Source organism: Gavia stellata, chromosome 5 (genome assembly GCF_030936135.1).
Source record: "Gavia stellata isolate bGavSte3 chromosome 5, bGavSte3.hap2, whole genome shotgun sequence".
In the NCBI taxonomy this organism is placed as follows: domain Eukaryota; kingdom Metazoa; phylum Chordata; class Aves; order Gaviiformes; family Gaviidae; genus Gavia; species Gavia stellata.
The window spans coordinates 32,027,516-32,053,229 of record NC_082598.1 but is presented as its reverse complement, the minus strand read 5'-3'; the positions used below and the strand labels follow the sequence as shown (position 1 = coordinate 32,053,229).

The 25,714-nt window shown below is 37.4% G+C and overlaps 1 protein-coding gene across 1 annotated transcript in view; it reads left to right on the top strand.

Moving 5' to 3' along the window:
* The window catches only part of DLC1 (DLC1 Rho GTPase activating protein), a 217,748-nt gene that overhangs the window by 22,709 nt on the left and 169,325 nt on the right, over window positions 1-25,714 (top strand). The window contains exons 2-3 of the mRNA XM_059818170.1: window positions 18,901-19,050; window positions 21,685-21,825. Of these exons, the coding sequence (XP_059674153.1) occupies window positions 18,901-19,050; window positions 21,685-21,825 (291 nt within the window). The remainder of the gene's footprint in view (window positions 1-18,900; window positions 19,051-21,684; window positions 21,826-25,714) is intronic.

The window sequence follows — 25,714 nt, the reverse complement described above, 5'->3', positions numbered from 1 at the left end:
GAAGTTTTTGCAGCTTCATCGTTTATTTCCTTGTGTCTATGTTTATGCGCTTTTTTGGATCAAAGATGCAAAGCCAGACTGAACATGCCCCACAGCTGCTTTCCTCTTCATTCATCAATATATGCTCATTGGTCATTGCATCTGTGATTTTGCTACTGATTTTTTCTCTTTCTTAACTCAACCATTAATAAACCACAAATGTCAGACCCATATTTTCAATGACACAATACAGACTAACACACCATGTAACTCAGTGAGTGAGGGAGACAGACTCAAAATAAGTCTTAGAAACAAGATTTTCCTCCAGCACTCTTGAAAACCATGCTCTCTAAATTTTGAGAGATAATGATATGCTTCATGAGAAACATTTATTTTGCAGAAACTTGCTTTAACATTTCAAGCTGAGGAACTGAAAGGAAACTTCACTTCTCAGTCCTTACATCTGTGCAATTCTCAGTCCTTACATCTGTGATCTCTTCCTTAAAAAGGAGAATGCTGTCGTGGAATTCACTTGAGGGTAGGAAGGTTGAATTAGAGAGCCGTGATTTGTGATCATTGCCTCTTAATCCTAGAGCTTCTTGAAATCTATGTTACTCCCAGCCCACCTGGCCCTTCAGCAAGATCACATGGATCATTAATGATCCATTTAGTGATCCAAGGCCAATAGAATTAACAGAAGCAGTTTATGTCAGGTAGGCCTATTCCAATAGAGGTTGGTTAAGGTTTTTCCACTGGCCTGCAGCAGGATGAATTAGGCAATGGGCAAGCTAGCGTTTCTGAAAATGCTTGAATAAATGCTGTAATTTGCATTATTTATTTTCCTTGAACCTGAACTGTTGATATGGCTTTTGTGCCATTGAGAAATGGCAATCATACCATCCTGACTTTCGCAAACAGATAGAGTTAAATCCAGATTTTCCCTGCAACATATCCCAGCTAACAGCCTTATTGAATACCTTCTCAAAATGGTAATGTTCGATATTTTTAAAATATCCCTCACTATTTGCTGTTCATATCTGAACTTTTTTACACTTCATTGATCACATGAAACTTCAGGCTACTTGTGAAGAATAACAGAAATCCCAAAATACTGAATTTCATATTCTTTTTTTTTTTTTCCTGTCCTGAATGCTACTTTCTCCAAGGCCCTTTGCATTCTGTCTTCTTGGCATGCATGAGCTTTATTCCATCTGCTTTTTTACAATGCAGCTTGTTCATTGTTAGTAACATCCTGCTCGAGTGTTTATAGTTGCCTGTTTGTTCAGTTAAAATCCACCAGAAGTGCAGTGCCAAGATCGTAGCAAGGTGCTGATTGACAATACTGTTGTTTTGTTCATGCTGGAGCAACTTTGAGTTTCTTACTCTTTCCTTTCATATCTTTATCTTTTCTTATTCATAATGAGTTTTCTTTTCCTGTGTTTTTTTTGACTCTCATTCTACAGCCAGAGTTTATTTTTACATTTGCATTCAAAATTAGTCTTTTCAAAATAAAACCTTACTACAAATCTAGTACATTTACAAATGTTATATTTATTTTCAATTTTTTTTTTTTTTGCAGTATGTTCTGAGATTTTTGTAATATTTCTAGTTATAATTACTGGAATTCTCTGGTTACTGAAATCTTGACTTCCAGCAAGAAACACAGATTCAGGTGGGGAAAAAACCTTGAAAATAATTAAAACCATATTATAATTAAGTAATTAAATTATTTTAAAATTGTTTTGTAAGAATGAAATTGTATTCACCCCAATAACTGTTTTGGAGAAGAGTTTGGAATGGAATCCAAGTTTGTTGAACCTTAGTTAAAGTATCTGATTTAATCCTGGCCCTGTCAGGTTTGCCTTTTTTATTCTCTCTCCTCTTTAAGATAACTCTTGAACTCAAACCTCCTATTTGGCAAAGCCGCACTTGGAACTAACAATAACTTGTGTATCCATTTTCCCTCCTTTTTTATATATATAAAAATTATGTTTGTATATATATGTATCCCCTGCATCGCTGTGGTCATATTTATAATGTAGATATGTTGCGTGTTAGTCAAAACTAAGACTTGTGACCAGCCTTACCTCCCATTCAAATTGCCAAGCTCCTAATTGTAGGCTACTGGGTCCTTTGTGGACAGACACACTGACTGACTGACTGACTGAACTTGATTCGGGCAGCATGTCGTTTCTGAGAGACAGACACTTCTCCCCTTCTGTTCCTGGGAGGCAGCAGCTGTGAAGGGAAGCTATCAGTCAGCAGCTCCCCAAAAAAGAGGGGACATGTGCAGGCACGTAGACGTGCTGCAGGCTGAGCTGGGAGGCAGGAGCTCACCTCCCAGCTGGGACAAGAGCAGAGCACAACGCTTTTCCTTCCTCCTGATCCTGACTGTCAGAGCTGAGCACTAACGCCATTACCTGCTGCAGCCTGGCTGAAACTCTCAGAAACAAAAAGGAAAAGGAAAATGCTGCGGCCACAGTCCAGTCTCAGCTGGACTCAAGTCCAGCCAGCGCATTACTAGTTAGCTTCTTCCTGGTCGTAGGGGCTCAGGTTTCAGCTCAGGCTGTCCTTTACTGCTTATTACTGTCTTGGTTGACAGCATAAACACAGCCTGTATTTTTAGATAAATATGTTAAGAATTCAGGTATGGTACACAATAATCTGTCACATCAATATTTCTAATGTGTTTTATTTCCTTTAATATTTTTTCCTTACCTTGGTATACCCATATGAGATGTTTTTAGACTTTATAGTAAATAAGAATTGGGGGGGTTGAGCAGCTTCTTCCTTCAGTGTCTGCGACTTTTACAATTCCTTCATTGTAAAAGAAAATCTAGAAGTAGAAAAATAAGCTGTGGGGAAGAATAAAGTCTAAATCTTGTTTTCCATCTAATACCTGTGCATACAATTTGGAATAATATATTTTTGCTGTTGCTGATAAAGGAAGTGAAAAACCTTAGACAGTCCTGGTGTAGGTCACACAGTACTCATCACGGTTGAGTTATGAAATGATGTGAAAGAAAATTACATAGTGATATCCCCATGGAATGTTACTGGTGCTGAATTTTCACTTTAGATGCAGTAAATTATGGGTGTTTTTAAAAAGAATATACAGTACTATTCAGTTTTGAAGCTATTAGTCTTGCTTCCTAAAGTGGATTAGTTATTACACAATGCAGTGTAATTAGTTTGCCGGTGGGCATGCATACCCTGTATGTGTACGGCCATATACAAAAGCAGCAATACCCATCCAATAGTAGTGCAAACACTAAGTGGAATACAGTAAAGAGGTAAATCATTGCGCAAAATGCTTAGCTGCATTCAGTAATATTAACAATACTTTTTACCCAATCTTACTTTACCAGGAATTTTTGTAGATAACAGTTTAATTAGTTCCCATGTAGTAATGGAAAAATTAAGGACAGCCTTAGTAATTGGTTGGAAGGGACCTCAGGAGGTCTCTGCTGAAGCAGGGCCAGCTCTGAGGTCAGACAAGATTGCTCAGGGCTTTATCCAGTTGGGTCCTGAAAACATCCAAAAACGGAGCCTGTACAACTTCTCTGGGTGACCTGCTCCGCTGCTGGGCTGTCCTGGGGGAAAAAATTTCCTGATCCTTTCTTGTTTCACCTTAAGTCCTTTGCCTCTTTTCTTACACCTGTGCAATTTTGGGAAAGCGCTGGCTCCATCCTCATCGGTTCTGGGGGCTGAGGCCTTGCAGCACGAGGTGTGGGCTCGTGCCAGCCTGTACCTATGGAGGGCAGGGAGCAGCGGTGCAGGAGAGGGCTGTGGAGCAATTGCTGCCTGCCAGTCCCACAACCTGCAAGAAAAGATTGGCTGTATGTGAACCGTTCCTGACAATCATTCATCTCACCTGCTTGTTGTTACCTTGCTACCTGATGTCTGCTTACTGCCTGCAGGTCTCAGTCAACTGCCAGAGGTTTTCACCTCAAAAATGCTGGGAGGTGAAATGGCTTTAACTGACATTTATTTGCTGTCACAACAGAAAAATGTCCTGAGCATATTGTGCCTTTCCATTCCTAGAGATGCACTTTTTGCATTGGTTTCACCTGCAGTGGAGGCAGAGGGTTTTGCAAGTTGCTCTTCAGGAGGAGAGTCCAGGAGTCTGGCGAAGAGATGTGAGAATGGCCAGGGATGGCCCCCCAGAGGAGGGAAGGAAGGAGTCTGAACAAGAGACTAGGGCAGGAACATAATACCATCTCCAAGGACAAAAAAAAGTCTACCATGGAGACCAAAGATTGTCAAAAATAAGAATTAATGAGTTCAAGCTAGGGAAAGATTGACATTCCACATTAGAATTAGGTTTTTAGTGCTAAGGAAGGTAGCACTGAAATAAAACCTTTGCTTGGGGCAGTTTTGGAGGTTTGTAAGAGGAGCTGGAGAACCATTCGTCAAGTATGACAGTCCTGTCATTGAGAAGGAGACAGATGACATTTCAAGATCTCTTCCAATTGTATTTTTTATGATTCTGTGACTTTCTATTGTTAGCTCATTAATAGTGTATATAAATGTGTAATATTTAATATTGTGTAATATCTAAAGCAGTTAGTGTTGATGGTTTCAGATTAAAATAGTCACTAGACTTGGGAAGCTGAACTTACTGTTGAGAAAGCAGTGAATGCTTAAAAACAAGTATACAAAATGTATTCATTTAAATATTTATGGAAAATTGCTTTAGTAGCAGTTATGTGGTACAACTCTGGGCCTGCTTCTAAGGATTTAGGGTAGAAATGCTAAAGGAAAATGAGTATTTAAAGGGAATGACAGAAGAATCTAAGCAGCAAACTTTTTTAGGGGAGAATGAATTCAAGGATTCAAAAAGGTAGCTGCAGAAGAATGAGGCTTTCAGAGTAACTTTGTCTTTCGGTTGTGTGCTACACGGCTGATGTCCTTTGATGTGAATGGATAGTCAATCCTAAAGGCTAGTTCATAGGCCAGTGTGTGTGTCTGAGCAAGCCCTCAATGCTGTGCACTGTGCACAGATCAATCCCATTGAGCAATATTTAACAGCTAGAATAATTCCAGTGCACATAAACATATTTCAAAGGCATACATGAAATAGCTGAATATATTATAAAGAAAAGCAGAATTCCTTGTCTGAACCACAGACTTTTACAAAATTCCAGTCAACCACTTACCACATGGTCAGACGCTTAGCTTTGGTGAATTTCAGACAACAATATAGAGAAGCCAGATGTTGTTAAGGGGTGTCTGAGGTAAACAAGGGTTTCTTGGCTGTTTTTACCCTATTTGGGCCATTATCAGCTCTATAGAGGCATCTTGTAATTGCTGCAGAATTTCAGAGAAGCTGGCATGACTGCAGCATGTTGGCTGTTTAATCCAGGAAGTATCTTAGTTGTAAAATACGGTGTGTGCCACATAAAGGGTGATCTAGCTTCCTTTGATTCTCTAATTTCTCAAAACCTCTGACTGCCATTTATTACTACTTGCTAAGAATTCAAACTGAAAGAGAGAGCGTGCTCTATGAAGACGTTTTGAGCTATCTAGAATCTTTCTTCATGTGGCTGAAAAGGAATAACAGTTCCCTTGATCAACATTCCCATTCCCCATGTATTTGATCTTGATCCCAATTTGGGGGGCTTGATTTCCCTGTGACTAGGCTTCCATATAGTTAAGCTAAGAAGTCTGATACGAACATCTTATTTTGTAATGCGTTTGTTGAAACACTTTTGCTGAGACAAGTTCTGGAAATTCAAGGGTGTTGGGTCTTAACCCAAACCTAAACTCTAACTTTGGTTCAGTCTTATTTACAAATACAGTTTTATCCTCATTCAAGATCAAGATCTTTACCACCACCTCCTCAGTCACCAATAACAGTTCTTACAAACCACAGCACATTGATATTTATGATACAAAACTACCCTCGGTTTAAATCTTACTGTGCAGAAGTAATTTAATAAGAAAGTAATTGTCACCGGGACAATCCAATTTTCACATGGGAAAGAATGAGCTCTTTTCCAAGAAAACAAGGCACTTAAACTCCTTTCACTGAATGTAAAAAATTAGCAATGGATTTTCTCATGCTATCATGTTCTCCTACAAACTTGTGACATAAAAAAAAAAAAATCTCTGGCATTTCATCAGCTGCATAGATTGGCAAAGCTAAAGAAGGATGCTTGGGTGAATTGAGGGGCAGGGGACAGCAGTTGACTGCTCTTTTTTGACAATACACCTCTCTTTCAGACCCTCACCAACTAAGTTACAAATGTGCAGAGTCCCTTAAGTCCTTTGTAGTGGTGTTCTGAAGAAAAACATTTGAGAAGCCCCCAGACCCTACAATGTCTGTAAAATCAGCGTAACCTCACCTGTAAAAACAAGGTTACAGTTATATGGTCACTTTGCACCAACATAAATCCAGGCTTTTGCAAAACCAGAAAAATTGGTACAGCTTTTTGTCCTGCCTTTGTTTGGCCTTTCTTGGCCAGCACTCACATTTGCATGGCTGCACGGAGAACCAGACTACAGAACTGACCCTGCCCAGCACCACCCCTTTCCCAGAGACCATGTTCAGCTGGATCCCCACTGGCTCACTACTGGATACTAGTGCTGGCACAAGGGGAGGTGAGGTATGGCCTGGGAGAGTAGATGAGGGAACAGAAACTTATAGTAGAACTGAGAATTTTGGGAAAATTAAAGTAACCATGAAACCATGACCTGTATCAAATCATGATTTCAATATCTATTTTTTAAAACTAAGTTTGGAGGACATCTATAAACAAAGTTACTAAACAATAGAGTTCTGATCACACTTAAATCTTCAAATACTAAACTGCTATTAATATTATGTAAGTTGAAAATTTAAAATTATTGACTAAGGTTAAGTAGTGGATTTACTAGACAGTAGTGAACATCCTTTAGAGTGTGTCTTGGTATTGAAAGGAATCTTTGCAAGAAAGAAATGAGCAGTCTACACAATCCATGGAGAGGTCTAGCCAAAAAGCTCAGCTCATTGCTAGAGGCAAAATCAAGTGCACTTATATAGCTAACGATCAGTCTTGAGATAGTAAATATAGAGAAGCTATGCAGAATATGTTGATTTACAGCAAAGCACCAGTCTTGCAGCAGTGTGGTGGGCAAAACTGGGAGGCAAGCAAGTAGATCTTTGAGCTTTGGGACTTTCAATTAATGTTTGACCACAACTTTTTCTCAACATCGTTCTTAATTGTAGGAAGAGCTACTGGTCTCCCTATTCAAGGTCTTGTTCTTGGAGATGCATGTGCTATAAATACCATCACTATTAAATGATTTGGGGTTTTTTTGTGTTGATTAAGCCCTGCAGTAAAAAGGTCATTCCGTTTTACAAATATTTTTCTCTACATACTGACAACTAAATCAATCGTGTCATGCAAGTCACATGCAAATATAAGTAGTGTTCTGAGAATCTGTTTCAGTGTTTTTGTGGCAGAGAACATACTGCCTCTGAAAGAAACAGTGCTATTTTGAAGTTCACTGTTTCTAAATAAATTCAGTCTTATTACAGAAGAGTTTAAATTCTCAGCTTCCCTCGTCTATTTGTCACAAAATGTCTGCACAAGAAAAACATGACTCTGCTATAACGCCTGGAAGTTTGCAACAGCCTTCATCATTCATTGCTACATCTGCCACAACAGTAAGCCTAAAATAATCTTTAAACAATTCTCTCAGGTCACTTGCATGACTTTAAAAATCTTCGGTTAGTGCATTTTTTCTGATGAAATGAACCAGAAGTAACAGCAGAATATTTAAAAGAGATTTCCAAATAGCTTTGCATGGAAGGGTGGTCTATGCAGGGACAGAATATTAACAGTGCAGGAAAGTTTTATATATTGCAAAACTTCTGTGAAGTTTGCTCTTCTACATTTGCAGAAAGTGAGTCCACTTTTGCATTTTTTTTGTTTCCTGTACCACAAAAGTGTCCTTTTCGGATTAGCATTAATATTTCCCACTCCACTCGCCATTGCCTTACCTTTTAATACCATTTTCACCCTACTGGTACTTATTTGTTCCTTCATTTTTCTGCAAGCCTTATTATCTGATCTGCAGTGCTGCACTTAAGTGCTGCTGAATAGCACAACAAAGGAAAAAAAAAACAACCCCGAATTATGTCATCCATTTTACCTGTCTTGACAATAGGACTGTAACCAGGTCTTGTCATATCACACATAGAGAATCCCACATTGCCTCACCTCTTTCAACCTGCGTTCTTAATTTAACTCTTAATTTAATAGGTTAGCATTTTAACCATCTAAGACAGCCTTTTGTATTTTTCACCTGGAGGAAGTTGGAGAGTGGTTTATGGGTTTTGATTCTCATGTGACACTGTGATACTTTCCTCACTGCACAAGTCAGTCCATTCTACAGTAGAGCAGATTAACTGGTGACTCATTTAAAGTAGGTCTTATGTATCTGGTTTCACACTTTTTTTGCCTTGATCCTGGGTGTCCTTTCAGACACGGGTTTGTTTGGACTCCCTGAGATTCAGCATGGCTGGTATATACCTGTCTATATCATATAGCTTTCCATACAAGAACTTGAGCTCTTCTCTCCACATTGAATCCCCCACCTCATTCTTTCCACCATCAACTCTGAAGTTCCATGTTTCCTTTGTTGCCTCTTTTCAGAGGTCTCCATGTTCTAATCATGCTTCAGCATACAGGGGAAGAAAATACTCTTTGCTGAATGCACCCTATCTCAGCTTTCCTCGATTGCCTTTCTCTTCTAACGGCCTCCTCCAGACATGAGAGGGATTGGAAATTGTTTGTGTTTGGCAGACAAACCTAGTGAATCTCTCATGTAAACTGCTAACTTCAGCAAGATTACCAAAACCAGAATGATAAATGCAGATTCTTCTGTCTCTAACCAGGTATCTAAATAAATGACCAGATTATCAGAAGCCGTAAGCACTGGGCTGATTTCAGGGAGTTGCAGGCTATTACAAAATGTTCCTACATTTTGTCATTCAATATATAAAAATTCTCAGGCAATTCTTGGTAATGAGCCAACCCAATCTATTTTTTTAATTAGTCTCTCCAGGTAAACTTGTAATATTTACTTCTGCATTTAGAAATGCCAAATTTAATCCTATCATCAATGTTCCAAGCCTATTCACTGCACAAATCAGAGTGCATGCATGCATGTGTTTATGTGACTTGTAAATACATAGAAATATAAATAAACCCATAGGACTCAAAAGAGTAATATAAAACTAAAGTAAAAGGCAGAAGCAGTTAAATATTTATATTTTTAACAAAAAAAAATCCAGATGAATGATAACTTGAATGTCTTCAAACTAATCTCTCATGGCAAGATTTACAAGGTTAAATAACCAGCTAAACCTGCTCCCCTCATAAGAAGATTTGTTATAATTTTTTGTATAACGGCGCATTTCTTCCATAATGCCTCCTAGCTTTGCACAAACATTTTGCTTGCAAAGAAAAGCAAATATAGGAAATTTCCTGCAACTTGTTAACTGGACTTGAAACTCTCACTGGAACTACACACACACACACCGATAATAGGCAAATTAATTAAGGTATTATTAGCAAGGGGATTGTGTTGTGGTTTTTTTTAATACACTGGTTTTTCCTTTATTGACTTCGCAGTCATATTAATGAACAGATACCTTATCTAAAAAGATTGAGTTGACAGTGCAACCTATATTCTTAAAACTCTTCATTTACTAGGGTAGCACGATAACCATTTAAGACAAGCACTTCTATTTCTCACCTGGGAGAAGTTAGAGTGTACAGTGGTTTGTGGTTTTTAATTCTCATGTCAGTCTTAGACCTGATCCAAAGTCCATTGCAATTGTGGGAAAAGTCCCATTAATTTCAAGAGGCTGCTCAGTACTACTATTGCAATATCTTCAGGTATTGTGGGGTAGAGTGTCACTAGTAGACTTCATATAGGTAGTAGCTGTTACCCGGTTTCTGTGTTTTCATTGGTAAACTGGAGGACAAACTAGGTTTTATATTAATTCCTCTTCCCCCATCCTCTTGGCACTGTCTTCACTGCAGTGTAAAACTGAAAGTGTTGGGTTTGCTTTCCATTTGTAAACAATTCCTTACTTCGAGGTTTGAAATTCATTAGATGAGCTCTTCAGAGAAAAGCTTTTTTCCCATAAGGACAGTCAAGGATGAGAGCAGGTTGCCCAGAGAGACTGTGCCTTCCCTATCCTTGGGGGTTTCCATAACTTGACTGAATCAAGCCCTGAAGAGCTTGGTCTGATCTCACAGCTGGCACTACTTGAGCAGAAGGTTGGTCTAGAGACCTCCGAAGTCCTATCCAACCAATTAACCTATGATAAGCCTTATTTGGTCCGTCCATGTGCTTATTCTTTGTCTCTTTCAGACCTTCAGACTGACAAAGGGTGAAGAAATTGAGGCGAGGGGACCACAGCTGGAGAGAATGGTTTAAGCAGAGTGTCCTAAATGCCATACTGGTTCTCACTGTAATATCATTTGTGTCCTCTTTAAAAACCATATTGCAAGAAGTGTTAAAAACTATCACAGAATCATAGAATGGTTGAGACACCTCTTGAGATTGTCTAGTCCAAGCAGAGTCAGAGCAGGTTGTCAGGACCATGTCCAGTCAGATTTTTAGTATCTCCATGATGGAGACTCCATAACCTCTCTGGGCAACCTATTCCACTGCTCAGTCACCCTCATAGTAAAGTTGTGTGTCTTAGGTCTAAATGGAATTTCTTGTATCTGGATTTGTTCCCACTGCCTCTTGTCCCATCTCTGGGTACTACTGAGAAGCACAGGCTCTATCTTCTTACTCACTCATCAGATAGATCCCTCCTGAGCCTTCCCTTCTCCAGGCTAAACAGTTCCAGCTTTCTCAACCTCTCCTCATATGAAAGATGCTCCAAACCCTTAATCATCTTCACTGGACTTGCTCCAGTATGTCCATGTCTCTCTTGTACTGGGGAGTCCAGGAATGGACCCAGCACTGAACCCAGATATGTCTCACCAGGGCTGAATAGAGGGGAAGGATCCCCACCTTGTCCTGCTGGCAACATTCTTCCTAGTGCAGTCCAGATACTGTTCGTCTTTTTTTGCCATGACATTGCATTGCTGGCTCATAATTATCCTCACCTTTGTGTTTTCAGAAGTGAGTGTCTCATGTCTTAAGGAGGAACAAATCACAAGTAAGTTACGAAGTATACTAATAGGCCAAATATATGAAATCTTTTCTGTCTGTCATATATTCAGTTATACTTCCCTAAGCCCAAATTTTCTTCTAAGAATGGGGTGTCCTAAGGGTTTGTGCCACATGAGGCATCCAGACACCTGTAACTCTCATTCTCAAGCACTTCCAAATTGGATGGATGTAAATGGTTAGAGTCAAAAAAACTTGTCACAGTTCAAATATTGATTTCCAAATGATCAGGTTGATTGCCTGGAGAAATTAATTTGTAATATTATGGAAATTGAAGTCCTCAGAAAGTCTTTGCATTTTTAACTGTGTTATATAGAGAATAAAATTGTGATATAACATTTTTAAATATTATAAAATACAAAGGATAATAACAGAGAGACCCAAAGAGACTTAATGATTTGTCATCAATTTACTTACATTTTCTCACATGCTGTTCCTTTCAGATGATACAATTCAGAGTTTGGACTTTTCACAGTCTCACAGAAATGATTCTTAATTCATTTGACTTCAACAGATATGAAGACTCCTGTGAGTCATTATTGGCATCAATTCTTTTCTCTTGATTTACTTTGAATATTTAGTTTGATAAATCAAAAAGCCTAAAAATCAGGCTTAAACAAAATCGCAAAGACCAGAACGGATCTCCTGAAGGGTAACCCTCCCTCTGTTTTAACTGCACAACTAAACCAAACCAAACCAAAACAGCTCCCTTTCCACCAATCTATAAAGAAGGCATATTAAATATAAGTACACAAATAGATTTACTTGTTTGTGTATTTGTAAAACACATGCCAACAACAGACACGTATCCAAGCTAATTTCAGAATGTTGCTGATGCTGATTTAATTTCTGATGATTAAAATAGAGTCACTATTTTGCCTTGTTTGACTGTGATTTATAGCATAATAGAAAAGCAATAAGAAGTTCACGGAAGTATTTTCTTGTTGACTTTGCACAAAATTACTAGATATGAGGTAGTTTTGCAATAATATAAAAAATGCAGCATCAGTCATCTTTCATTCACATTCTATTTAATCACAGTTCTATTTAATCACAGTATTTTTCCAGTCTGATAATTAGCGCTCAGATTACTCTCATAATATTCTCCACAAAGCAGAAGTCTCTCCCCTCATAGCAGACAGAAATGGGGTCCAGTAAAGGTAAAAACTTGCTTTTTGCTTACTTTGTAAGTCATAGCCATTAAAGTTTAGTCATAAATGGTGACTTTTAGAATAAGTATAGTATTAATTTACAAAATATGAAGAAGAAGGCGGAAATCAGAAAGTAACTGAGCATTGTTTATGCTGGAAAGAGCGTGATTAATGATTTTATGTTTTAACTAAATTTTTTTCCACCCAGTGAAGACAGATTATGTTCGTGTTGTGCTCTGTGCCTCTATGGGATTTGATTTTGGCAAATTTTCGTAGTCATGGTCCTGACATGATCCTAAATCAAGAATGGTTACTGGGAGTTGGGTGTCATCAGACAGGCTACTGTAAACAAGTGTAACTCCAAAGATAGGTGGATTTCATGTGGTTTATGAAATTTTATTCTAAGATAATTGCCTTCTACATTGGATGAGATATACCATTTAGAGTTGTTAATTTTAGGTTTGGGTTTGCATCTCTGTTACCTGAGTTAGCACCACCAATTACTATTTTCGTTAATATTGCAAGAAAATTGATATAATGTTAATGCAGTAATGACAGTTTGAGAAGTTTACATTTTCTATTAATATCTACCCATGGTAGTATGACATTAGCTAGAAAGCAACCCTGATTACTTAGTTTCTTACTACAGAGCTGCTGTGTTTCAAGAGCAACCACTTCATGGGTAACTACTGCCTGCAGTCCCTGCTGAGTTAACACAGACATGATTCCTCAGATTGTTTTGTCCCGAGGTTTTTGTGTGATTTTCCATTTCATCAATAGCAAATTGCTAAATTTCATTATTAAAATAACATCTCTGCTAGATAGTTTACTTGGCCAACATGAAACATGGAAAACTACAACCAAAACTGCCTGAACAGAAATAAGAGTACAGCCTACAGGTTGAGTATGTGTTTAGGCAAAAACAGCTGTGGAAAGGAAGTTAGTAAAGAGAAATGCTTTTGTTTAAATTAAATTAACTTTGAATGTGAAAGATGGCAAGTTTCTGCAGTGGAAATCAAGTTAAATTCAGGAGACCTTACCTGTGAATAGCACATGAGTTTGAAAGATCTTGTGAAAAGTTAGGGAAATGGAGAAGCTTCACCTCACTTCTAGTCCTGAAATCTTCCAGTTCCTGGAATTTACCAGCTTGAGTATATTTAGATTTTATGTTCTCTGTCATTTTCCAACATGTTTTCCTCTTTTCCCCAGAGTGCAGCACTATCCCTGCAAGCACTATGCTCCATAGAAGGAGTCATATTTAGGGTCTGAAAGTATAAAAAGTATGCATTTTGTTAAGAGATAATGTTTTTCAGAGGTTGACTTTCTGATGTTATTGTATTTATTACATTTCTCTTAAGGATACAGTAGTGAAAATCACAATTACTACATTATATAGCAATCAAGTGCCTCTGAAGTCTTCATTTTTGCAAAAAAACTTATTTGTGGATTTTACAGAAACTAAAAAGTGTGTGTAAACCAGTGCTATGGAATACTTTATATTTGGAAAAATTGAGCCAGCTACCTAAAATTCTTGTAAGAAGAATTAGAAGGAAAGCTACTTTCCCAAAAACTTGTATGAATGTGTAGCGATTTCTGCATGCATGAGCATGTCTCCTCACCTGTGCATGTGTACACTAGTGTATGCTTATGTTATTTGTTCTGTTTTCAGTCTATTTTAAATATTAGTTCAAAATATGATTTATAATAGTAACCTTACTGTGATCTTTGCTGGTGTCTAGGCAGTGTGTCTTATGTCAAAAAGGAATGGAATGCTTTAGTTTTTTCATTGTGTTTTAATGTTCTCTGCCTGCAATTCCTCTAATATAATGAAGAATAGGACTCTAATATGGTACTGTAAAGTGTAAAATTTAGAGAAAGATAAAATTCTTAGGTATTTTTCAAAGTTTGTGAACTGTACGCTGCAATGTAGAAGGATGAAAATTACACATCTGATTTATAGACCTGCTAGTAAAAATCAACAGATCATTCCAAAATACCATATATCACATTATTCTTTACGTTTGTTTTCAGTTGATATGAAATCCTTCACAGTATAAAGTTAGTGATTTAATAACTTTCTATTTTTTAGAAAGGGTATTTTTTAGCAAGGAAAGACACAAATGAGTAATTTAATGCCATCTGAAATACATAGCATTAGTACAAGATCTTAAGTCAGTCCAGCTGGCTGCAGATCAAGAATACCAGACAAAATTCAGCCAACTCTTTCCATAAAAGATCCCTTTCTTTTGTGGGTAATTAAGTTTGCCTTGCCAGTTGTGCAATAGGCTTGCCTCTAAAAAACAAGGTCTCCTTTTCAAAGAAAATATGAGCATCTTGACACAAGAGTGTCAGGGAGGAGCGAGGCTGGTGGTACCCTGATAGCCGTAACAGAGGGCTGCTTGGAGCGGGACATCCTATCCCTATCTTAACCACAGGGAAGCCTGCTGGCACTAATGAGGGTGTCTGCTCTGGTCTGGAAACTAGCAGATGCTTTGAAAGGGAGCCCTTACAGGGAAGGTGAGAGTGATTCTGTCCCCCTGAGTGCATTAAGAGAGAGCACGAAGTTAGTTTTGTGTACTAACTATTTCTGTACAAAATTTTTGCTGTGAAAATTAAAATAGGTTTTACTCTTAAAAGTACATACTTCTTTGCAAAAGGTACCCTTTTCTTCAGCTCTGCTCAGCTGAAAGAAGCTTGTGGGAAAAGGGGCTATAATAGGAAGAAAAGTGTGTGTGTGTTTGTGTGTATGTGTGATGTAAAACAGCGGCTACAGGAGAAGGTGAAAAATACTTAGAGAAATAAAGGGTTTAAGAGAGAGGAAGAGAAGAGTATCTGCTTCAACTGTTTTGCTCTGCCCTGATAAGACAAAATGGATGTATTAAATCCAAACTTAACTAGCATTGTACTCCTTGACTGGTTTCTTTTATTTCAGAGTAGGTTAAAATATCATAGCATTCTGATAATATGGGTATAAAAGTTGCAACCTTAAAAAAAAAATAAGGGGGGAGAGGTACTTTTCAGAAATACTCTGACTAATGCTGCCTTTGTACAGTGTTTGTTTTTTATCCGTCAGATGTTCGAAATCAAAAATATAACATTATGCACAAAGTACATTATATTCAGAAATTGTCAGGTGTTCTCCACATAGAGTGCTATAGGGACATCATGTTAATAAACAATCTCAGTTTGTAAATGCAGGTACAAAGCAGCTTGGTAGTAAAAAGACAAACAAGTGCTTGAAGACCTAAGAGTACATAGGGGAACAAAATAGTGTTATGCTTTTCAGTAACAATATAAGCTCCAAAATGACAAAAGTGTCTAAAAAAGTGGCTGAATCTCATCTGCACTCATGTTCTCAAAAATGTTTTCATTTTGTTAGCATTGTTTGCTGATGATAGCAACAGGGCTTGTGAACTGTTTTCCTTGTAAAAACATTTTGATTTCTTTTAATATGACCTTAACTTTGGCATTTTAGTACTTAATTTAGGAGTAATTGAAGCATCCTTCATTCTGGGAACAGTTAAAATGCTTTCTGTTCTAAATGTATGAATGTATTCAAATTCAACTAGCTCCTTTATCACACCAGTGAGGACAAAAATTAAAAGAAATACTGTTTTTTCCAGTTCATGACCTAAAGTATTTCCTCTTTGTGTGGAGACATGTTAAAAATAAAATCTCTGGACAAATAACATCTCAAGTTTGACCTACTGTATATGCTTGTCATACATTCCTGAATTTCCCAATGCAAATGCCTAAAGGCAGAAATTAAGGCTGTAAGGGCAGTCTTTGACCAGGCACCTCCTAATGCCTGAGTTTTGACTTCATAATAGTAAAGGTAGGATTTTTTTATAATTCTCTAAATGTAATTTATATTATTGTGTATTAATTTGGAAGATAACTAGCTATCAGTGGAGAAAAATCTGAAAGACTGGATGCAAAGGAAATACTGTGTTTTCAAAAGAAAACAAATGAATTGCTAATATATTGCTGGCTTTAGATCATATCACACTTCAGTAATAAAATCTCAGAAGGGAGATACAAAAAAGACAAATAGGCTATAAAGCTCTTGGAAATTTATTAGGTAATATCCAGGCTAAAACTGTCTAAACATAAATTAATCTTTTAATAATATTTATTTAGTGTGTCGTATTGAATTTCCAACTCAAGATTAACCTTTTTTATTTGTATGTGTTAAATTTTTGGTGTAATGCTTAGGCTTTCATGTATACAATTTAACAGTGCCCCAGCCAAACAGAAGGTGATTATTGGGTTATTCAGTAAATTGTGAAAATAGAAACTATACTTAAAATGTTAAAACTTGTCATGACAAGATTGATGTCAACAGTCAGAACCACAAACAATTGCTGGGACTTCTGAACAGAATAGCTAAATTCCATACTATTGTTTTCTGAAAGAGGTGTTTGCGTGCAAAGCCAGTCCATTGTGTCAAGCCTGAGTATCACTTTGAGCAATGTTTTGCCACCTCTTTATTTCAGCAGATTCTTCTCCAACATTCTCAATCTGCTACATGCAGAACAAGTTTATACATTTTTGGCAGGGTAAGTCAAACAATTTGCTTGGGGAAAATTCCAGATTTTTTTTTTTGTCTTCATGTAAAATGCCTGTGATCTCTCTAGTCTGAAAAAAAACCCACAAAACAAACAAAAAAAACCCCACCCAGTCACCACCACTCATTTTGTTGTGGTGCGGCAATTAACTTTTGCTTTTTAAGTCAAGTGTAAATTTTTGATGGATTAGCCTTTCCAGTTTTATATTTCCAAGCAAAACTAATAGAAATAAATACATAATTAGGGGACTCTGTGGGAAGCTAGTTTCGGTAGCAGCACTGGCCCCCTCTGGATGGATGGGTGAACTGGCTACAATCTCACACACCATGGCAAATGTAGCCCCATGCCACAAAGGAAGTCATGTCTCCTTTGTTAGCAGACCCTCATTTGTACCATTGGGCTTTCTGCACCTATGCAGATTAGATTAAATAACTGTTCTGACATTTGCAAACTTCAGACATCAATTTAACATCAGTTAAAAAGAAGATGCATGGAGTTTCAATGAATCGTTTGGGACATTGTATTTTCGGTTTGAAAGAAAGAGAAAGTTAACCCATTTCAACGATTGCTACATTGTTTTGAGGTAATATTCTCTCAGGGTTATTCTAAACTCAGTTCAAGTTCATCAGGAGGTCCTGCAAATTCATCAGTTTTTTCAGCAAACCAGTCCAAAATATCATGTTGTAATAAAAAATGAAATACACAGTTTTCCTGGATTTGGCCTTTGCTATGAATGCTGTTCATAACTCTGTTAAGGACTGACAGATTTGTATTTCTGCTTTTCTAAGATTTAGTTAACTAACCTTCGGTCACCTCTGGCTTCACATAAAGACCATGTAGACCATGTTTTATATGACTATTTTATCTATATAGTTGCTTTAATTCTAGCAGGAATCATTTAATTCATGTTTTGCAACATCTTTGAAGCAGTGTATAAAAATCCCACTAATAGAATCCTAACTAACTAAAGAAGTCACTGTGTAGCCTGAAAAACAGTTTAATGACTATCGAAAAAGCCTGATTTGGGCATTTATATTACCTACTTCTTGGACACAATGAAGTAATTATAACATCTTTGTTTCCATTTCTTGAGAAGTATTTATAAAAATATTATTTTAAGTGAGTTAATGGAACTTCTTATTTTCTAACTTCCTATTGTGAAAATCTATACAGGAACCAGCGGGGGTTTTCATATTCCTGAATTTTCAGGCAGGCTAGCTGGCTAACTTTTGCATCGACGCTCTGTATAAAGGGGAAAGAGAGGAAAAAATTCCTTGAGAGCATTATTTAGTCCATCTAACTGAAGTTCTTGCTTTGAGTTGCTCTTTCAAGCATCTTCTCTGTCTCCATTTATTACAAATGGAGTATAGGGAAATAAGCTGCATAATGTAGGTGTTTAAGGCTGTGATGTAAATACCCCTCATCCTTCTCTCTTTCCAGTCAGAGGATCTACAATGCAATATTTACTATAGCGTTAACATATCTCATGTATATCAAGAATTTCCAACCAAGACAGAAATCTCTGCCAAGAAATTATAAGACATAGTTACACTGACGAATTCCACAAGGAAAAGTCCTCAGCTGGAAAATGGCTTCTTTGAACTTCGTTCTCTCCCATTTCAATCATAAATTAACATTCATCATTTGTATTTCCACAATCAAATTAATTAACTTGGGTGAATATTTGGAGGAAGTGTTTAGAATCACTAGCTCTTTAAAGAGTATGTGTATCAAGGAAATGGTAATGATGCATTTGTACCAAACAACTGTGCTTTTTTAAAAATTTAGTTGCTGTAATGGACATATATTAAATATTAATATAAATTGTTTTCCCAGCAGTAAGTCAATGCTCAGTGAACTGATTACACGAAACAGTATTTTTCCCAAAAAAGAGGTTTGTCTTCTTGTTATTCAATGTACTTTCATGTCAGATTAAGAAACAGAGCTTTCTTGATTTCAACTTATTCTTTCCAAGTAATGCCATTTCAGATTTAGCAGTTGTGTGTTCTGTTCCTTAGGAAATAACAGAAGATCGGGACCGATCACGACTGGATTCAATGGTGCTGTTAATTATGAAACTGGACCAGCTTGATCAAGATATTGAAAATGCTCTCAGTGCAGGCTCCTCCCCATCCAGCACCCCAACATACAAACGGAGGCACATACCAGTAAGCCAGTTTGCTTAATCTTTCTTATTATTCTAAGAAGAATCTGGTTTTACTTCACCGTTGCTTTTTTTTCAGTCCTCAGATTTATGAGCTCCTTGGTTTCAGAACTAAAGCTCTTTTTGTAAAGAATTTGTTGTGCATTTTTCTTTGTATATATGTATGTTTTGAAGGCAGTAATAGTGGCATCCGTTATTTCCTTTTGGCATAATTTCATAAATGAGAGGTTCAGAGGTCCCAGATGAAAGAAAGGGAGATCAACAAGATTCAGAAAATGTCTGACTCTCCAATTATTACTTACTGTAAATGCAGAATCAGCACAGAGTCAGGATCACACCAATGTCAGAGCACATGTGTATGTGTCATTTGACATTAAATAGTTAGAACTGAAAGTAAGTCTGAGCTACAGGTCTTGTTTTTCTGCTAGTCGGAGAGTCCATGAAATATTTGGCAGAGACACACTTATGAAATCCTCTGTCATTTAAAATAAGATTCTGGGCAGAACTTTAATTATTTAGATTTCTTTAATTATTTTATTTATTTAAACGAGATAATTCCTTGCTGAGAGTAGTCTGAAGGGAGACTAGACAGCTCACAAACATGATTGATGCGTTCTTTTTTTTCTGAAAAATGTTTACACATGTAAGTGTGAAGAACATGAAATGGCTGACCCAAGGTGTTCTCATGCAGGCTTCCTGTTAATTTCACCCACATGTGCTGCAGCTGTTTTTCAATTTAAGAAACCTGAGAAATACTGCCCCAAGATCTCTAGGCTAACATTCAGGTCATTTGTTTTTGTTAGTGGTATTTTCTTTTAAATAGTGAGGGGGTTTTCCTATTAAAGCCAGACTTCATTATTGCTGCATAGTCAAGTGAGTGGTCTGTAGGTGAGAAAAGCTGTATTTAAGTTTCTGTGGGTTTGGGCAGCTGAAGATTATATAATAGGTCATTTTTAAAGGACATAACATAATCATACTTCTAATAGTTAAACATTTTCCTCCTGGATATCAGAGTTCTCACAGTATCTCCTTGAGCACTGATGGGAGAGGAAAGCTGAAATATGATGTTAACATCTGTTCTCCATATTTTGCCAATGAGTACCAGCATTTTAGCTAATTTCTTACAGCAATAAAGGGAGTTGGGGCAATCTGTGTAAGGAAGCCTGCAAGATAAAGAGAAGTGGTACCTGTTTCCACGCTGCAAAGCAGCCTTCCAGAAAGACAGCTTGCATCAAACATGATATATATACTATTTATATACACCGATTTTCTAGGAATTCTTGAGCCTTTGGGTATTATGAACCAGAAGATCAAAAGATTTGATTTTCAGGACACTTGTGCGTTGTGCTCAGTCTCATGTTGACTTTATAGTAAAGAAGCATTTAAATGTGATGCAAAAACATGGGTAATGGGGCAGGGAGCATGGTTCTGCAGGGTAGCAGCATGGCTCTGCTAAACAGGAGCTTCTAAGAGCAGTTTTACCCAAGCTGACTTCTACAGAGGCATTTCCATGGCTCTACTGCTTTCCCAATGCTTCACATTACAGAGGACTCACTGGCAGGAAATACCTGACTCAAATGCATCATCCTACCTAGAGTGCAGCTTTGTCTCCAATTTCTAACCCTTTTCAGAAAACAGCACACTTGCGTACTTGGTGTAGAGGCACCTGACTAATTGGCAGCTTCAGTTTGGCAGACCAGAGACTTAACTGGCATTAATGAATCAAAGGGTTGCCATTTCTTTCCAGTTCAGGAGAACCCCTGAGATGTCTCTGCCCCATACTTCACCTATTCTAGGAACTTGGTATTAGGAAACTGAGGCTTTGTCTGCACAGAGTTGGCTGGGGTTAATAGTTCAGGCTTTTTTTCTGTGTACTGTGTAGCTGTATTCATGCAGGCTGCACCTCAGCTAATAATCCTGACAGTATATGGCTGGTTCTACACATAGCCAGCTCTTTGCAAGATATGTGGCACGATTTATCTGCAAGCAGTATAATCCCCTGCCCTCACTCGATGCAGTAAATCAAGCATGCGCTGTATTTTTACTTCCTCAAAAATAAAACATACTCTATTTGTTCTTCTTTTTATTCTCAAAAAAAGGAATGTAATCAGTGTCATTAAAAGTGAGGGCATTTTAACCAGAAATAGCATTTGGCTGATAAGTGCCTGCTGATTCCAAAAAATCGAGGGAGCTGTACCTCTGACTTGTATAAACTGCTGGATGGTGATGTCATTTCAGCTGTGTAATGGCTTACAGATGTTCACTGAGCTTGCAATGCTGCCAGAGACACAAGGTGGGAGCACACAGGAAATACTGAACATCAGAGAAAAATGTCAGACTTCTGCAACCCCAAACTGATTTTTCTTACCTTGCATTCTAACATTTAGGGGAATTATAGCTTTGATGTTAGTGGTGATTTATAATTTCAGACCAGCAGCTAATGCAAACCACCACACTGAAAAGGACAGCAAGTGAATGTGTAGGTAATGGAAAAGAATAAGGGGAATTACTCTTACACAGAGAATTAAGTACATATATTTGAGTGAGACTGTCTAAATACTTCCATTATTTACAAGAACTAGATTTTATTTCATATTCACATTTACAAAAGAGACTTGCAACATTATTTTTTTTACAGGATGTTGAATCTGGTTCTGAAAGTGGAGTGGATGTTGCTTCAGTAAGTCACTCACAAACAAACTTGTCTCCTAACATCCATGCTCCTGACCTAGCATCTCCCTGCTCGGTAGCCAGCTCTGGAGCTAAACCAAAGGCTGGGGTGAGTACAAAGATTATATTTTCTTAACTTCACTCATGATATCATGCTGGAAGTGAAATAAAGGTATTTTATACTATTCATTGCATGGGTTGTACAGCAGTATGCGTGTGACACTGAAAAAAAAGTACTAGTAATGCAGGTTGTCTCAAGGTGCCATTTGAGTGGCAAACAATCCTAGAAGTTTCACATTTAGAAACACGCTATAATAAGCTGAGTTTTTACATGAGAAAATAAATTAAAGGAGATATTCCATTTTACTTCAGAAGATAATTTTTTGTGAAGTGGTATCACTTGGAACATTTCCTAAACCTCATGGAAGATGTAGACAGAGAAAAAGACAGTTGAATCATGTAGCCTGAATTATGATGTCCAAACCCAGTCACCCTAGTCCTCTTGAGAGGCTAAACTGTTGTGTACTGCAGAGAGAGGTATTACCCTACTGAAGGGAGAATGTCATTTTAAGGACAAATTTGGCAAGAAGTTTCATGCGCTGAGGATGAGAGGGAAGCCTCTGAGCAGACAGACCCTTTCCTGCAAGTGCCAATGCACACTTGGTGGTGAGGAAGGTCAGGTCTGAGAGCTCAGATATGGCAAGGAGCCTCCTGTATCCATTCACAGATACATTCAGCTATCAAGACCATGGTCCTTTCTTTTGCCATTGTCCATCTACTGAAGAATCCTTCTTCATAACGCTTCAGCCATCAACATGTGCAGAAAAGCTTGGATGTCCTAGAAACTCCTGACACACTTTCTGTTCCCTCTTGCACTTGCTGTTTCCACTCCCTCAAGAAGCAGAGAAATCTAGGCTCTTCCAAATTTTGCCCAGGCTGAAAAGTCTTAGCATAACTCCTGCTCCATCTGTTCATGAATTCAGCTGCTGCTGCTAACTGGACCAGCAGAAAATCTGGGATAAAATATTAAAATATAAAGTGTGATTAACATATATATTTATGTTTATAAAAAGTAAAATAGAGGCCACCTGTCATTTACTGCACTGCAATAATACCAAGTTAACTAATGCCTTCAACTGAGACAGTAACAAAAGTTCTAATAAACATTTACATTTAGGATTGTTCACTTGTACAAAAATAAATTCACTTGTAATTTATCATCAGTGCATAACTATAGCAAATAGAGCTCTGCACTCTGTCATTGCATACAGTACAGAACAAATTCTCAAATAAGTACATATGTTATGCTAGAAGGCGATACCCCATTTTTCCAGGTCCTGAGAAGAGCACAGATACTCTCTAAGGTATTAAACATTCCTTTTAAATTTATGTTTCTCTACTAATATTTGTGGAACTCTTAAAACCTGGCTTTGCAGAAGTGTGGGTCACTTCCTTTGGAGTTAGATATTATGTGTTAATTCACCTTTAATAGGTATTTATTCGACTTTTGCTGTGATGTATATATCATGCGGAACATATCTGCAAATACTGCTTTATTATATCGTTTTTAATGTATCTGATTTTGCAGAGATCCTTTCTTTTCTTTTGCCTTGTACAGTAACTGTGAATGTTCAAAAAACCTCTGCTGATGTGTGGGTTGTAGAGCTACAATCCAAAGTCCCCTTTTGTTAACCTTTTTGATAAGTGAAATTAAATTTCCTCCAAACTGAACTCTCTTTCCTAAAGTTTTGCATGCTGCAACTTACCAGACTCTATAGTGGGATTTGGGGATGGGCTCTTTTTAGTAAGTACGTTCAGACAAAGACAATATTTTCATTTTTATCATAATACATTTGATAAGTACAAAAATGTGGATCATTTTTGCTCGAGTGTAGCTCTCTTGCAAACTGGGATAAACAAGATCCTCTCAGATAGGTTCTATTCCTTTTGACTTTAGACTTTCAGATTGCTTTGACTGTGTACCCTTCTGATCCACAAACCAAGTGCTAACGTGTGCTGTGGCTTCAATTGTTCAAAACTTCAGCTGCCTCCCTACCTGCAGTCAAGCTTTGTTTGAAAGCATAAGTTTTCTTGGAACACGCTAGGAGAAAATAACCCTTAGTTCTCACCCTTGTGTACCTCTAGACCTTGTGTTCATCTGGTCTGCATGGCTAGGTAGTCTGCTGCTAGGTGCTTGACTGCCATCCCATACCAGTAGAAAAGAAGTTCCCGTATTATTCTCATCGTGTTTAGCGTTGGGGTCTACTCAGGATGAATTTTTAAAAAGGGTATATTGAGTGGCATCTCCTTGAAACACTGCGCAGAACAAACATCAGGGATGTCTCTGTACAGATTATTTCCATGTAGAGATCACTCATAAAAATCCTCGAAGTGTGTTTTTCTATCTGCAAGGGAGACTTTTGTCTTTTCTTTTGTTGCTTTTCTTTTGTTGGAGTAGCTGGTGTAGGAATTGCTTTTCTTTTGTCGGAGTAGCTGGTGTAGGAATAGGTTTATTCTACACTGGAAACTCAGCAAGCTACTTTTTAATGGTAATGCACTGTTTCAAAGATTTTATTTCCTTTTTGGTGTTTGCAACTGCAGATCTTCAAGGATTCCAGATGCCTAGTCTCCAAGGACAACTTACTTTGTTGTGTTTATTAATAATATGTAAACAAGAGTACAACTGCAATTAGTTACATTATGGGATAATATGTGGTATTTTTAAACAAACTATAGCAAACTGTTGGCTGCATCAAAAGCAGACTGTACAGTTAAAACAAGGCATCGTGTGCAGACTAGGGGGGGTGGGAATAATAAGGCAGGGAGATATAGGTTCAAATCTAGTCCCTGATAAAGACCCTGGAAAAGATATTAACTACACAAGATCTTATCTTACAGATAGGAAATTTGTGTATAGACAAGCTATGTCCATTCTTGTTAATTCAGCTTTATATGGATTTAAAGCAAAATTTCTAACAATGTCACAATGTGCTAGAATATCCATAAACAGAATTTGGTTTGATAATCCTAGTGGAAATGATTCACTCATTGGTTTATGGAAAAGCAGGACATTTTAAATTTTCATGTGCAGACTTTATGATATATTAAACAAGCTTTCCCATAGCAGAGGTATTCAGAATTGTATTTAAAATTCAGTATCAACTGTAATTTTGTTTGCAAATTAGTAGTAGATATTCTTTTAAAGATAATTGGGGGGGGGGGTGTTTACATACACAAGTTATTTAATATTTCATAAAAATTCATTTACGGATAGTCAAATCCATTCCTGTCAGTGTGAATGCCTGTGTACAGTACACATATATATAAACATACACATGCATGCATAGGCGCACAGAGTACTCCTTACTGAATACAGGTATGACAAGGAAGAACAGGATTCTCCCCAGAGCATTATAGAAAGGTTTTTCTATGATTTTGCAGGGTGCAGCATGAAAGCCTTTGACATGCAGATGTGTATGGTATTTTGGGCTTGTGAGAAGTATACAGTTGAATAACCTTCATCCTAAATTTAGGAAACTGCCACCATTATATTTCATGGTCAGGGTAAAATAGCATAATGTGATCAATAGAGTGTTTGGTCCACAGTATAACAGCTAACTCAAAATGTACATGTTTGGCAAGGTGCACAAATGGACAATCCGTGTGAAATAAGGATTCACATGATTGAACAGGTATATTTTCCACATAATTTAGGATTGGATAGTAAGAAATGTTTTCGGCATCTTTATGTTATTTATGTTTACAGAGTAAAGAATGTTCATGCTTCTATAATTAGCACATCTCTATATTCTGGGTTTTTATTCACCAGTCTCCAAAATAGACAATGATTTTTTTAATATTAACTCTTGAATATGTTAGGCACTCTTGAATATAAACACTCGGCAAACATTAATCACATGGGAGTTGAAATCAGCTTAAAAAAATATGAAATCAACAGGCTTTTGCTCCAATGGTCATGAGAAATACTGGAAAACGGG